The sequence below is a fragment of the Strix aluco genome, chromosome 20, assembly GCF_031877795.1.
Source record: "Strix aluco isolate bStrAlu1 chromosome 20, bStrAlu1.hap1, whole genome shotgun sequence".
Classification (NCBI taxonomy): Eukaryota; Metazoa; Chordata; class Aves; order Strigiformes; family Strigidae; genus Strix; species Strix aluco.
This window is the reverse complement of record NC_133950.1, coordinates 15353328-15367263: the sequence shown is the minus strand read 5'-3', so window position 1 is coordinate 15367263 and position 13936 is coordinate 15353328. Positions and strand designations below refer to the sequence as shown.

The 13936-nt window shown below is 43.3% G+C and overlaps 1 protein-coding gene across 3 annotated transcripts in view; it reads left to right on the top strand.

The window, feature by feature from the left end:
* The window catches only part of NR6A1 (nuclear receptor subfamily 6 group A member 1), a 97497-nt gene that overhangs the window by 5693 nt on the left and 77868 nt on the right, over positions 1-13936 (top strand). For 2 of the 3 annotated variants that reach the window (XM_074845935.1, XM_074845934.1), the window contains exon 2: positions 13776-13835. The exons of the other annotated variant lie outside the window; for it this stretch is intronic. In XM_074845935.1, the coding sequence (XP_074702036.1) occupies positions 13776-13835 (60 nt within the window). The remainder of the gene's footprint in view (positions 1-13775; positions 13836-13936) is intronic. 3 annotated transcript variants of the gene reach the window in all.

The following is a 13936-nucleotide window of genomic DNA, read 5'->3' as shown; positions in this document are numbered from 1 at the left end:
GCAGCGTTTTACAAAATGGAAGAAAACTGAGGAAACGTGTTCAGTGCTGGTGTTGTGTAATAGCTTGCTGCTACCAGTTCGCAGTAGCGAGCTAACAGTGTAGTTACGCAGTGCCTCCTGCTTTGCTTGCTGGCTTTGTGAAGCTTTTCTTTGCCCACTTCTATTTTCCTGCTTACCTGATACATGCTGTATGGGTCTGTCACCTTAACACTTGAGTTGACCTTTAGTATTTCACTTTGATTTACATAGGGCCTCTGCTCAGTGAACTGTCTCTATCACAGGATGATATCCATAAAAATGACACTTCCTAGTCTTGAAAAAAATCCCCAGGCCCATTGGAGACATGTGAAAAGGACACCCAGCAGGAAGAGAGGCCCATGGCTTGAAATATTCATCAATCATTTTCCTGGCACCAGGAAACCAATCAACTCTTCTAAGGGGTAGAGTGTAATCAATCACACAATGTGGGGAACGGGGATCGCTGGCTCTACCAAAAATGTTCCTTCATGTTGACAGAGCAAAAGTGTTGTGTTTGTGCTTATTCACAAGTAGTAACTTACACCCTTGGTATAGAGGACTGTCTTTTGTAAAAGGCAATCTGTGAAGAAAACAGTTTAATGTTGTATGGGCAACTTAAGCCTGAACTAAAGATTTTGTTTCCAGTCATGTTGAGCTGTGTTTTGTTTTGAGATTTTTTCACCTTTTTGTAGCTGATAGGTGAAGGTTTTGTCTCCTGTTCCCAAATCTGTGTTCTATAAGCGGCAAGTACAGCAGCCTGGAGGAGGATCAGGATTTTAAAATTTTGTACTTTCTTCATGAAATAACTCAAGTTTGAAATAGTTTGTATTGCAAACTGATACTGGGGAAGAAATGCACCTCTGGATGCTTGTCCTCTTTTGCGTTAAAAAAAAATATGGATAGGTTGCCCAATAATAGGTAAACAGTATTTGTCAACGTCTGTAGGGTATTTTATTGTAGCAAGTGATAGGGATTATTTGAATTCTTACTTTCTAGTAAGATGCTATAAAGTGGAACAAGAGACTTGTTTATAACTTTGTTCTTTCTATGGAAACCTCTGCAATAGCTGTTACGTAAGAAATGCCATAATATTTATGGCAAAATAATTGGCAAACAGATTGCTAGAATTCCTTCACCAGGAAAACATTTCTTGCCTGCCTCGTAGGAAATAAGAGGCATTGAGCTAACGGCCCTAATGAGCTCTGGCTAAGTGTTGCTCTGCTGCTGCCTGATCTGAGCCTGGCTTGGGTAAGCTTGGCTTGGGTAGGTGTGAGTAGCCGCAGAGGCAGTGCTAACCCTGGGTCAGCTGCTGGCTGGCGGAGGTGTTCCTGGGTGCTGGTTCTAGGGCTGCTCTCAGCTTTAATGTGCATTCAGCAGGGGGTGACACAGATCTGGCTGGGTGGTTTGAGTGCTGTGTCTGTTTTATATTTCAATAGCTACTGAAAGTTGAAACAAATGTTGTAACTAAAAAATCTAGCACTTAAGTCCTTTACAAATGTACTCAGAAAGTGCCAGTTTTTCCCCGGTGGTGGGAGGCCAAAAGCCTCTGTGGCCAGAGCCTTTTGTGCACCCGCTTCCACGTGGGGCTGGCGGCAGCTGCTCCTCGGGGCATGGCTGGAGCGGGGCAGAGGGTTCTTGGGGTCCCCAGCCTGGCTTTAACCACGGGCAGCCTACCTCCAAGGGAATTTCTGGGGGGTTGGGGGGGGACGGCCAGCCCCCTCTGCGCTGTCTTCATGGAAAAGTTATGTTGGGACATCAGCAACTTGTGTCAAACATTAAGTGCATTTTCCTGGCGAACAGCTGTCCTCTGTAAAACACGTTAGGAATAACAGTAAGTGTTCCAGAGCATCCTGTAATCTGCTGAGAGGGAGCATTTATAACCCTTACAACTTGAGAAATGTTACATCAGAAATAATCTTGACTTTTCGTAAGTTTGTCAAATCCCAGTGTTTAATACACATCTTTAAATGACATGCTGGGGTGGTTTGTTGGACATGGCAAGTCTCGGAGCACAGGGATGTAGCTGGCAGGTGCCAGAGGTGAGCCAGCAAGCCCTGCAAGTATTGGAAATGGTTTCTCTGCAATGCATGTGGGTAACAGTTAATAATGAGTAAGATTGCCAGCTGCTCTTAAATACTGAGGACAAAATCCCCAAATCCTGGTTAGTAATTAAAAGCTTTGAAATGACCTTGAATCTAAAGCTGTCTTGAAGTAAATTTATGACTTCTTGCCATTGCAAAAGAGGTTAGGTACAACGGTGTACTGTGCTGTCTGGTGAAGTGTTTCATGGCAGCCTTGGATGAACACTGAAGATCAGAAATAATTGCAATGCAGTTGAGGCACAATATGGCCACGCAGAATGCCTGCAAGTACATCTCAAAAAAAAAAAAAGGTAAAATGGGCCATGTTTAAAAATAACCAGAGAATAAAACTGCATGCTCACACCTAACTACTTGGAAATTTGATTTTTTTGAGACTTAAATGTAATGGCTTACCCTATTTAATGAGAAATTCAGCTGGGTATTTAATGTTTTTAAAAACAAACTCCTTTTTTTCATAGTCAGTGAAGGTACAGAGTTACTTGTTCTCTAACTGTATGAATTTAAACATCTTCAGCTCTACTGTCAAGAGTATCATTACTGGGGGCTGTTGCTCTGAAAGGGTGCTACTCCAGCCCTGCAGCTTTCTTATGGAGCTGGTGGTATCTTTGAGGTTTTCTTAGTTCAGCAGTAGTTTGGTCTAAAATGTTGAAACCCTCTTTCTTAGACTTTTTGATCTATTGCCTTCTGGGCAGAGCTTTGATTATTAGGAATTTTGAAACTTTTTCTAATAAAAGTTGTCCTATTTGTCAGTAAGGAGGATAACACTCGGTAGCTCACAAAATGACAAACTGCTAAAGGGTAAGCCATAATGTATATATCCATTTTTTTCCTGTATCTAGGAAGTTCGTAGCCACTTGAGTATCCATAGCTGAAAAATTGAGGGTTTGCATGAACTAAATTTAAGTGAAATATCTGGAGTGGAGCTGATTTAAGTGTGCTGGGAGCTGCTGCTGTAGGTGTTCCCAGGCTTGCCTTGTGCAGCTTGGCCCTCTCCAGAGCACCCGGGCACTGCTAGAGCCCTTCTCAGCTTATTCAGTCCACTAAAGATCAGGTCACACTGGGATTATTTTTTCTTTGGTTGAGTAAGATGTTTTCGAGCTTGGACATGGTTTGTGGTTGGGGTGGGGGTGCAGTAGGCTGGTGCTCAAATGACAAGCCTTGCCCCACACCGCTGGCCAAGCAGAACATGGCCATCTGTGAGCGGCAGGGAGTGCCGAGGTGGGAGTGTTCTGATTTTGAGAGTGATTAATTTCTAATTAACATATGAGGCGAGAACTCAAGAGTCTCTAGTTTGTAAGTGTGAAGATGTCAAGTGTTGTTGAGACAGTTGCCAGAGAAATAATATCCAAACAAATGTGGGCTGTGGTGGGCTTCTGCCCTGCAGAGCCTTGCAGAGGGGGTGCAGGAGTCGTCCACCTCGCTGTGCAAGCCTGGCAAGTGCGGCAAGGATGGAGTAGGTGAGGGGAGGTGAAGTCACTGCTGGGAGCTGGCAGAGCTGCTGTGTGCTCATCTGCCACTGCCATGGACTTTTTTTACTTGATTCAGTGGAGGTGTCTGAACTGCAACTATGCCAGTTGTCTGTAGCAACTTGTTCTGTTCCTTGTTTGAAGTTGAGAGTACTGTGGAGAAGCAGAGTATGACTATATATTCTGGAGGGTGTATGTGCAGTTAATGGCCCTGCTTTGGCTGGCTGCTCTGAAGCCTCAAGGAATGGCCTTGTAGAGAGGGAGCAGTCCCAGGGGTAGCGCTGCCTGGTGCCTTCCTGAGCACTGCTGTGACATCCACCTGCAGAGCAAGAGGAATACCAGCCCTTGATGGTTCTTATCGTGGGGACTAAAAATCAAGCTGCAACTTTAAAAGCATGTTAATACTTGTTGTGACTCTAATCAGCTGAAGTGCACTCTCCCTGTGCTGAGAGGCTTTGCCGATGAGCGTGCTACAGGTCAGGTAGCTGGAAGGCTCACGTGGATCCCCAGCAGATACAAAGAAGTACTGAATCTTTCCTCACCCCTTCACACGACTAGCATCAGCCTGAATTGCCCCTCAAATGAAATTTTGCCTGACTTCTAATTTGATTCACTGCCTGTTGAAATCACTGTTTTTCTGTAGTGCTTGTTTAGTGCTTTAGCGTGTCGAGGCTTTCAGGAGAGAGCGCAAGCACCTTGTCACACAGTTGCTCCTCAGCTTCAGTGGTGATTTGTTTTTAAGTGGCTCACTGATGAAGTGTGTGCACTGCAGCTCTGGGCCTGGCGGGGATCTCTCGTTAGTGTGTGCTGCTGGGTGGGTGCGTGGGCCTTGGCTGTGGGGGCAGAGCTGGGGGCGATGGCTGAGGAGGGGCCGTGCGGGCTGGCCGGGGAGGGCTGGGCAGAGGCTGCACCCAGGGGATGGCAGCCCGCTCCTACTGTCCTGAAGCGGCTGGTGAACAAGCTGTGTGCGTGTACGGATGGGGAGACCCTGGTACACGTCACATCGCCAGCTCTCAGTGCAGTGGGAGGTGATTTACTGACAAGCTAATTCCTTTAAGCTGCATTTTTGCTGCTGCATAAAATAAGTGAATGGTAAATCACAGTTTACTGAACGTTTACCCCGGTTTTGAAAAAAATGTATAAAATGCTGATCTTTACACATTGTTGGCTCTCCTAGTAGATTACTCAGCTTCAAAAGGAAGAATATAAATAGATTTCCCTTAGCAAAGTATGTAACAATTATTTTAGAGTTATAAAACTCGTAATTGTATGTCTTAAAAGCTGAGATTAAAAAAAGCAAAATTGTATACTGCCTTTTCATGGAAATCAGCAAAACATGAACTCCTGTATTTTTATAAAGTTAGATTAGTCTAGAATTAAAGTTTCAGATTGCTCTTCAGAGCAATCTGAATTCACTCCAAAGTGATTTTCCTGCTGAGAATGGGAGCTTCTTTCTTTAAAATGTGGGTATTTTTACTGTATTTAAGGTAATTTTCTAGTACAAGTGGAGACAAATATACAAATCTTAGGGATGGTGCTTCTATCCTGAAGAATATTTTCTAGGTGTTGAACGGTTTCTGATGTGCTTTTTAAGATGATTAGATGTGTTACCACAATTAAGAGCTACCAAGAGATGCGGCATCTTGCAAAATGAGATTATAGCAGTAGACAGATGTGGTTGGAATGCACCCCAAAGAGAAAGGGAAGTGGTTCTGGAATTGCAAGCAGCAGGAGCTAATACGGCTTGCAAACATGGCAGACAGTAGGCAGAGAGGTAGGTGGGGGAAAGAATCAAATTTCCCTTGATTCTTGCCTGTATGTAATCCCCATCCCTGGGAGGCCAAATGCTTAATGTGAGCTTTTCACTCCAAGAAACCCCAAGACACTGGTATTGGTAGGGCTGAAAGGGAAGTACTCAGTGAGACTGGAGGCTGTACATCACTGAGCTTCATGAGCAGGATGCTCGAATCAATAATGGAAGGAAAACGTTTTTAACAGGGTGTAAAACTTGTCTGTTCCACAGCAGCTGTTATAGTCGTGGCGAGCTGTGACTGCTGGCTGGATCCAGGTCGCTATAAAGTTGCAGTGTACCAGGCATTTTGATATCTGTTTTCAGGGGGAAATGTGGGGTGTGTGGTGGCCCAACTGACGGGGGCTCAGCTGAGCTGTGGTGTGTGGTGCTGCCTCGTAGCTGCCCCAGAGCAGAGTGCTCCTATTTCTAAAATGTGTCACTTGTGCTGAACCATAAGGCTTTGTAGGTTTGAATACAGAATGCCAACAGTAGCTTTTATATGATAGTGAGTGTATTTGCTGCAACCCATCTCATTTCATAATTGCGCATTATAGGAATGTACTGTACCTAGGCAGTTGTAAAGCTTTTTCCCTCCAGTGCTCTTTTAATGTTGATTATATGTTCACTGGCTGATTTGGATGATTCAGTCTTTCTGTGTACGTGTGGTAACAACGAGGAAACTTGTTTCAATGTGCAGTGCTTACACCTATTTTTCACATCCTAGGATTCTGTCGAGATCCTCCCACAGAGCATGATTCATCCTCTCGTAAGTACTAGTTAGTCTTCTCACCTCCAGGCTAGTGCAGCAAGCCAAGTTCTAGTAGGCACTGGCAGTGTGCAGCTGAAGTCCATTAGAGTTAGATGCTGTAATATTATCTCCACTAATTAAAATTTGAAGATAAATGCTGTTAAATTAATTAACCTTGAGGTTAGGGGAGGAAAAAAAGCTGCTTTCAGACTCATTACATGTCAGGGCTCCTCCAGGATCCCAGTTTGTGCCATTCATGCACTAGCTGCTGAATTAAAAGGGCATGTTACCTGCTCTGTGGTGAAAAGTTCCATTTACACTAGTGCTTCTAGCCTGATGCGCTCACTGGTGTCTAGAACCACTCACCTCTGGGAACACTGGCTGATTTGCAACATGATTTCTAGCATATTCTATATGTCATAATGTGCTGTTATGTATCAGTAGATGAGTATTAATCTGGGTTGATTATCAGTGGCATCTCTACTCTTGTATTAGCTCAGTTAATTCAGTTTTTTAATGTAGGTAATTCTTGTGGACTCAATAAGTGGATTTTGCCATAGCAGTATGCCTGGTGTTGGCCAACACTTTTATCAGTGATTGAAAAGTAATGAAAGAATTTCCACAAATTTACAGAACAATTATGCAATTAATCTTTCAATATTAGAGTAGTCTGGGCTGCCTGGTAGGCAATATTCTACTCAACCAAAAGGTACTCCAGGTGTAGAAGATGCAAAATGTCATGCCTAGAGACAAAGCCAGCATGGGCATGCCTGGGGGGGCACTGTGTGCTGAGAAGCACTGGCCCTGAAACAGGCCAGAGGTATTCATGAGAAAGTGCCTGTTGTTGCAGTGCAGTAGCCAAAAGCACTGATGTGTCCTTTGGAATTTGAAAGTAGGACTCTTATGTTTACTGCCTATCTAATGCTGACAGCGCTGCATTGGAAAGCTGATACTGTAATGCTGCATAAAACCCTGATGCTGATATCTTAAAATACTGGGAATTGCCCAGAAAGATTGAGATGGCCTGATGGTCTTGGCTTATTCAGCTTATCAAAAAGATTGATAGTAATTACACTGAATTACAGCTGCAGAGGGAATATCTTGGATAGTAAGAGGTTCCTAAAGAGAAGACCAAATATAAATATTCAGACTGCAAACAAACTACGAATTCAAATTAAATATACAATTTCAACTGAATGTAACTTTCACTATTGGTTATTACTTCACTTTGTAGCTTTTTTGTCCTCAGGTCAGGATAGAGTGCCTTTTAAAAACAGATGAGCCTCGTGAATAAGGGAAAAGCTGTGTTCTGAAATCCTCATTTGTCTGTGATAATTGAATGTGAGTGTACACTGTGGTACTGATGATCTGCCTCAGTGCTGAAAACCCCAGCTTCTGCAGGAATTGTTTAGTATTTCAGAACATGTAGTTTCGGTTCTGAATAAAATGCTTTGATGGTGTTTCCTTTCACTTTCAAAAGATTGTAAAATATTTCAGTATTGACCTATGGAGAATGATTAACACAAATCTCCATTTACAGGCAAAGAAACTAGATGTTTTAGTAAGACATGGTTTTAGGCTTGATTGTTGTAGTTTCAGTCCCCTTTGAATGCATACCCAGCGCACCTTGTGGAGCTCTTCTGATGGCTTGTGCTGACTGAATGTCACTTTTCATTTAGGACATGCCTGGAGGCTTTCTTCATCATTATTTTTTCTAAAAAGTGTTTCTTCTTGACTGTACTAATTTTCCCATTTGTAGCCTAAAAGTCCAAAATAAGAGGGAACATTTATGAGAGCCCCCTTTAGAGGAGTGAGTTGGCTGAGCAGCCCTGCTGAACCTTGCTGTTCCCGAGTGGTGGCTCGGAGAGCGCTTCCAGCCACACCACCCCGCTTCACACAAGAGCAGCCCGCTGCGCCCCGCTGAAGCAGGAGCGGTCAGCTTTCAAGAAGGGCACTGTGCTCTGTTCCAGAAAACACAGGCGGCTTCTGGAAATCTAACCCATAACATACGTGGTAAAGCTGATACCACAGCAACACGCATCTCCTTTCTGCTTTGATTTTTGTGTCTCGGGAGGCATTTCAGGAATCCTGTGACTTTTGATGGCATCAATAAATCAGATACCATGCTGACAGAATTTTACTGGAATGTAAACAGGCATTTAAAATAACAATGTCTGTATAGTGTTTATTGAGGAATACAGCGCAGGTATAGCTCTTTAAGTACACAGAACATTAAACTGCTGTGAATTAATGTTTCCCTTCAGTTATGCTGGTAAGCAGGAACTGTGATTGTTTTCCATGCTAATGAAAATAATTAAAAATATTTATCACGAGATGACCTTACTTCCCACTGCTCCTTGCAAACAGCATGTGTTTTCAGTGTTGAGGTGAGACAAGAAGCTCTACCAAATATAGGGGAAAGGGGAGGAATGTCTCTGTATAGTAAAATTTAGCTGATAAGGGATAATGAATGACCTTTAACTCAGCTCTGCTGAGTAGCAGTTGCTCTGGGAACTGCAGGCTGGTCAGCCTCATCTCAGTCCCTGGGAAGAGTATGGAGCAAATCCTCCTCAAAGATGTTTCCAGGCACTTGAAGTACAGGAAAGTAATGGGGAATGTTTACTGTGGGTTTACCAAGGGGAGATGACTCCTGACCAACCTCATTCTTTCTGCATTGAAATGACTGGATCCCTGAATGAAAAGAGGGGAATTTTTGTCATTAACCTTAAGCAAGGCTTTTGCTGGAGCCTCCCATATCATCCTTGTAGCCAAACTGGGCTACAAGGCAAATGTAGGTGGAAAATCTGGCTGTGTTCTCTGGCTCAAAGGGTAGCAGTCCAGAGTTCAAATACTAACTGGTGGCCAGTCATTCTGTGGTTGTCCCAGGGAGTCAATATTGGGGCCAATACTACTTAGCAATTTCATCCACCATCTGGATGATGGGATGGAGTACACTCATCAGACTTGCAGATGACACCAGATTGATACTTTGGAGGGCACGGCTGCTGTTCAGAAGGACCTCAATAACCTAAAGGAAAGGGTTGATTGAAACTTCAAAGTTAAACAGAGACAAATGTACATTCCAGATGCAGGACTTGACTAACCCTGTGCAGCAGCGCAGGCTGGGGAGCAGCTCTGCAGGAAGGACCTGGGGGCCCAGTCAGTAGGGTGAGGTGGTGGTGGTGGCAGCTCACTGCGTGCTGGCTTGTGGGTAGCCAGGGGGCTGAGGGAAGCACTTACGCCCGGGACATGGCAGAGTCACTGCTGGAATACTCTGTGCAGTTCTGGGCCTCCCAGCAGAAGACAGCTTGAACTGAAGTGAGCCCACTGGAGAGCTGCTGAGATAGTGGGGGGCTGGAAGGCATGGCCCAGTGGACAGGCTGAGGGAACTGCATTTGCTTAGCTTGGAGGGGGCCAAGTGGGGAGTAACTGGCAGTCCTCCAGTTCTTTAAAAGTGGCTGTAGGAAAAAATGGAGCCAGGCTCTTGAAAGGTACGTGGCAAAAGGCCAATACAACAGTCATGAGTTGCAACAAAGGAAATTCCCACTGGACATTTTGGGGAGAGGGATAAAAGCTTAGTGGAAGTCATGCGGCACTGGCATAGGTGTCTGGAGAGGCCATGGAGTCTCCATCCTTGGAGACTTTCACAGCCTGAGTGAACAGAGCCCTGACCATGCTGATCCAACCTTGAAACGAGGGCTGCTTCCAGTGCATGGTTCAATTAGATGAGCTCCAGAGATGCCTTCCAACCTGAATTATTCAATGATAACAGAAGTATAGTTCTACTGAAAGGTCTTAGGGATGTTGTAACTTGGAAGTTCTGATGCCTCAGCTTTTGAAGGGAGAAGTCTATAATCCTGTGTTACATTATCTGCATTTTTTCAAGGTCAGAATTCCTATTTTTATCATGTGTATTTCAGAAAGTCTTTACTAAAATGTTATCCAACTTACTGAGCTCTTACTATGCAAGTGTCCTTCTCTTTGCAACCCCACAAGCACCACTGCATTTTTACCAAACAGATCTGGGTGTGTGATTGATCTTCAGCAGGCTAGCAGCTGGTCAGAAGGAGTGGAAGATGATGCAGCTTGCTGAATCAGCATGTTCTGCTTATTCTGATCTAGGGTATCCCTGCATTTGTTCGGGCTACCATGTTTTACCTACTGCACTCTTCCTGTATGTCAGATGGCAACTGGTGGGGAGGGGGGTACCAAAACTCATGCACTGATATCTTCAAAGTCCAATGCTATGTCACAGGTTCAGGCTAAGTTCATTTCTAGGAGCAGCCCCTATACCCTTCAATTAGCATAAACAGGCACAAGGGCAGTCAAAGGTCAAGAGAAGTTCAAAATAGCATAACCTCTTTTTGCTAGTGTTCCCAAATGTTCCTAATCCTGCAAAGTTCTCCAAGCTGTCCTTGCTGTCGTGTTTACTAGACAATTGTAAAAGTCAAAGAACAAGGCCTGGCTTGATACAAGGGAAGTTCGAAATCGAGGGGTTGAGAATAGGTAGCATTGTTGCTTAAAACAGGAGAAATAATTGATTTATGTTATGGTGGCCAATTAGGCTGTAAAGTGAAAAACTCCTAAAGAAACCCTGTGGCTTCAAGGGAGCTTTTCTGCTCTGATTTCTGCTCAGAAAATAGGGGTACCCCAATAAAGGTCATCAGCTCCATGAGCTAAATTATTAATTCCTTTCATGCCACTCAGGGCTTGTAAACAGTATATAATACAAGAAAACAATTGGCACTGTTCACTTACTGGGCAGAGGAGAGGTCAGAGGGTAAATAGTTGTATTGGCAGCAGCTGTTCTTCATAGCTGAGCAGACTTTTGTCCTTTTCATCTTTTAGAGCAAACCAGTTTCCAAAATCTTGGTTGTTAATCCATATCTCCTCTCTCTTAGCAGACTTGTTTTTTGGGGTTTAATGTGTTGCATATAATTATGAAGATAAAGGCTGGAGGGGAGGGTGAGGGGTTATGGATAAGAGAACAAAACCAGCATTACCATGTTTCATAAAGAGCTGTTTGAAATTTTTTTAATATTAATTTACATGGATGAGAGAAACTTTAAAACCCACCTATTCAAGGCAAGTTGTAGGATGAGTACTTGGTGCTTTTATATAAAGAAAATTTTGAAGTATGATTTTGAGATTAATAGGCTATAAATACCCATCTTGTGCCAGTAGCACAAGAACAGGAATGTTGGGGTGTTACTACTCTTCTGATATTGTGGACTTGCATGTCCCACGTTCCCACAGCCTGCGAGCTCTTGGCCAGCTGCTGGGTGCGGCACTGCTTGGTTTACAGCAGCACTTGGCAGGACATCGAGGCAATTCTAGTAACTTCAAACTTGAACAGCTGGACAGCTGCGACCACAGTGTTAGCCTTGGTGAACATACTAGAAATAGTAATTAAAATACATAATTTCAAGCATGAAGTTATCCTTTCCAAGTATAGCTAGGAAATACTGTTACACTTCTGTCTACAGCCTTTAATGTGGCATTATAGTGAACTATCTAAAACTACAGGACTTAAAAAAATTTACTCTCTCTAAATCCTTACCACTCAGAAATTTCTCTTCAGAAGGCACATGCGTTATTTGGTTGCTTTCTGAATGATACTTGATAAACTATTCCAGATGTTTGCAGGTGTAGCTTACTACCCTAAGTGACTGTTACTCACACAATGGCTTCTCAAGTGGTAGAGACTGCTGCTGGCCTGCTGCTGGCCGCTCGGAGCCTGCTCCTTGCCATCTGGCTGGCTTGTCGGGCAGCTGACCTCTTTTTGCCAGAGAGCAGCAGGTAACCTTTAAATGACCATCTGCTAATCTGTTACTTCAACCTTTCTGAAAGCTGAGTTGTGCTCAACACTGATATTTACACAGGCTGAATCTTACCACTTACCAGAAGAATAAAAGTAACTTTAATGCTTCACTTTTTGAGTTATTTTGGCTATATGTGAAAGTGCATGTAGCTTTAACTAGGAGAAAATACAGAACCCTTTCCAGGTATCAGAAATTGCTATACTGCATATGAAGAATCGTTTTTTACTTATAAAAATGCATACAGTGTATGACCTGCTAGCTCTTTCAGAGGGTTAGCAGTTCCCACATTAGGGAGACTGTAGTATTAAGGTGAAAAATAGGAAGATGCAAAATCAATTTTTTCTCAAAACATAGCAGAGACCTGTGATTTGTCCTCCAGAATTTGGCTGTGGGAAAAGCTGCAGTCTAGCAGGTCGCACGCAGCTTTCTGAGCGCTGGTGCAAGATCTGCAAGGAAAAGCCAAGTGAGATTATAAATTAATGTTTACATGTTCTAGGCAGTAAATGTCTTGATAATTCAATGGAGAATAGGACAGCAATAACCCAGGGCATTTCTGAATAGACCCACCATTGTGTGTGCTGCTGTTCTTGACTGTGGCTGGTACTTAGCACGTTGAACTAAAGCTGCTGGCTTTGTGCAGCAACACTGAGTAGGCTTCCAAGCCAAGCGCCTGCTAGGTGTGGCAGGAAAGCTTGGCAAAGCATGGTGCTGTGTCTGCTCTTCACATTCTGTAAAAATGGTCTGCTGAAGTGTTTACATTTGTTTGTGGTTTGCCTAATTAGAGCAGAACTCTGTACTTTTCATTGTAAACAGTGGTCTTCAGGGAACTGCTGGCTGCTTGAATAAATGGGAATTGTAAGAATGTGAAACGCAGGATTTGGCCTGACGGCAAACCCTGGCTGTGGGCTGAAGTTAGACTTCTGGGACTGTATTCTTTGGTTAGGAATGTCAACATGTAGTATGCATTTATTGGGTCTTAAAGCTAAACGAGAATTATAGAATATATAATTATGTGGTCTATACTAGCATCAAAATGATGGCGATGGAGACCGATTTGTTTGACTTGGGTGTTTGTGGTGATGTGATAAGAGTGAATGTGGGTTTTTGAGAAGGAGATCAAGCCCTGAAGAATGTATCTCTGTTTCACCTAATCTTAGGTTAAAACTGACCCTGTTACAGGAAGATGGTTTGCTCCTGGTTGGGTCCCAGCAATGTGGTCCCTTCCCAAAATGCAGAGGGCATCTGGCATTTGGTTCAGATCACATTCTGGCTTTGGGGCTTTTCTCTGGCGAAACATGGGAAGGTAGTTCTGTTTCTTCTTTCAGCTGTTAGATAAAGCTTTCAGAATGTTTTGCATTTAAAGACACTTGTTTCTGATACTGCTCCAGAACAACTGCCAGCATTTTGCATGCCTTTGGAAGAGACTGCTGTCCAGTCAGGAATCTTTTGGAGGTGCACTGACACAGATCATGTCCTTTCATTCCACAGTAGTGCTCTGCTTACAAGTTGATACTGTGTACAGTTTAAAGCTGACATAATTCAGACTTTCTTTGTGCTGGAAATTGTTCTGCATTGATATTCTCAAACCATTGCAAGTTACAGATTACCAATATGACTGCTTAGAAAAGTAGATCTACAGATAATGTGTGTGAGAAATATCTTAAAAGAGGGAAGGATGACACTGTTAAAAATTAACTGCTTCTCAAAGCAGCTTCCTCAGGTGGTCAAAGATACGCATATTCAATTTAAATGTAACAAAGTTTTCAAAATTAAGGACTTCTTGGTAACATGCACATCACAACTTTCTAATTTTCACTTTCCCATTAGCTACAGATGTGGAGCAGATGAGTTCCTCCTCTCCTGTCCTTCCTATGAACTCCATGGGCAGTAAGTACCCCTTTTGTTGCCACATGATGAGGTGGAATTTCTCATTCTGAGATAACCCAAAGATATGAATTCATGCTTCATGGTAGAGACTTCTCAGAGTT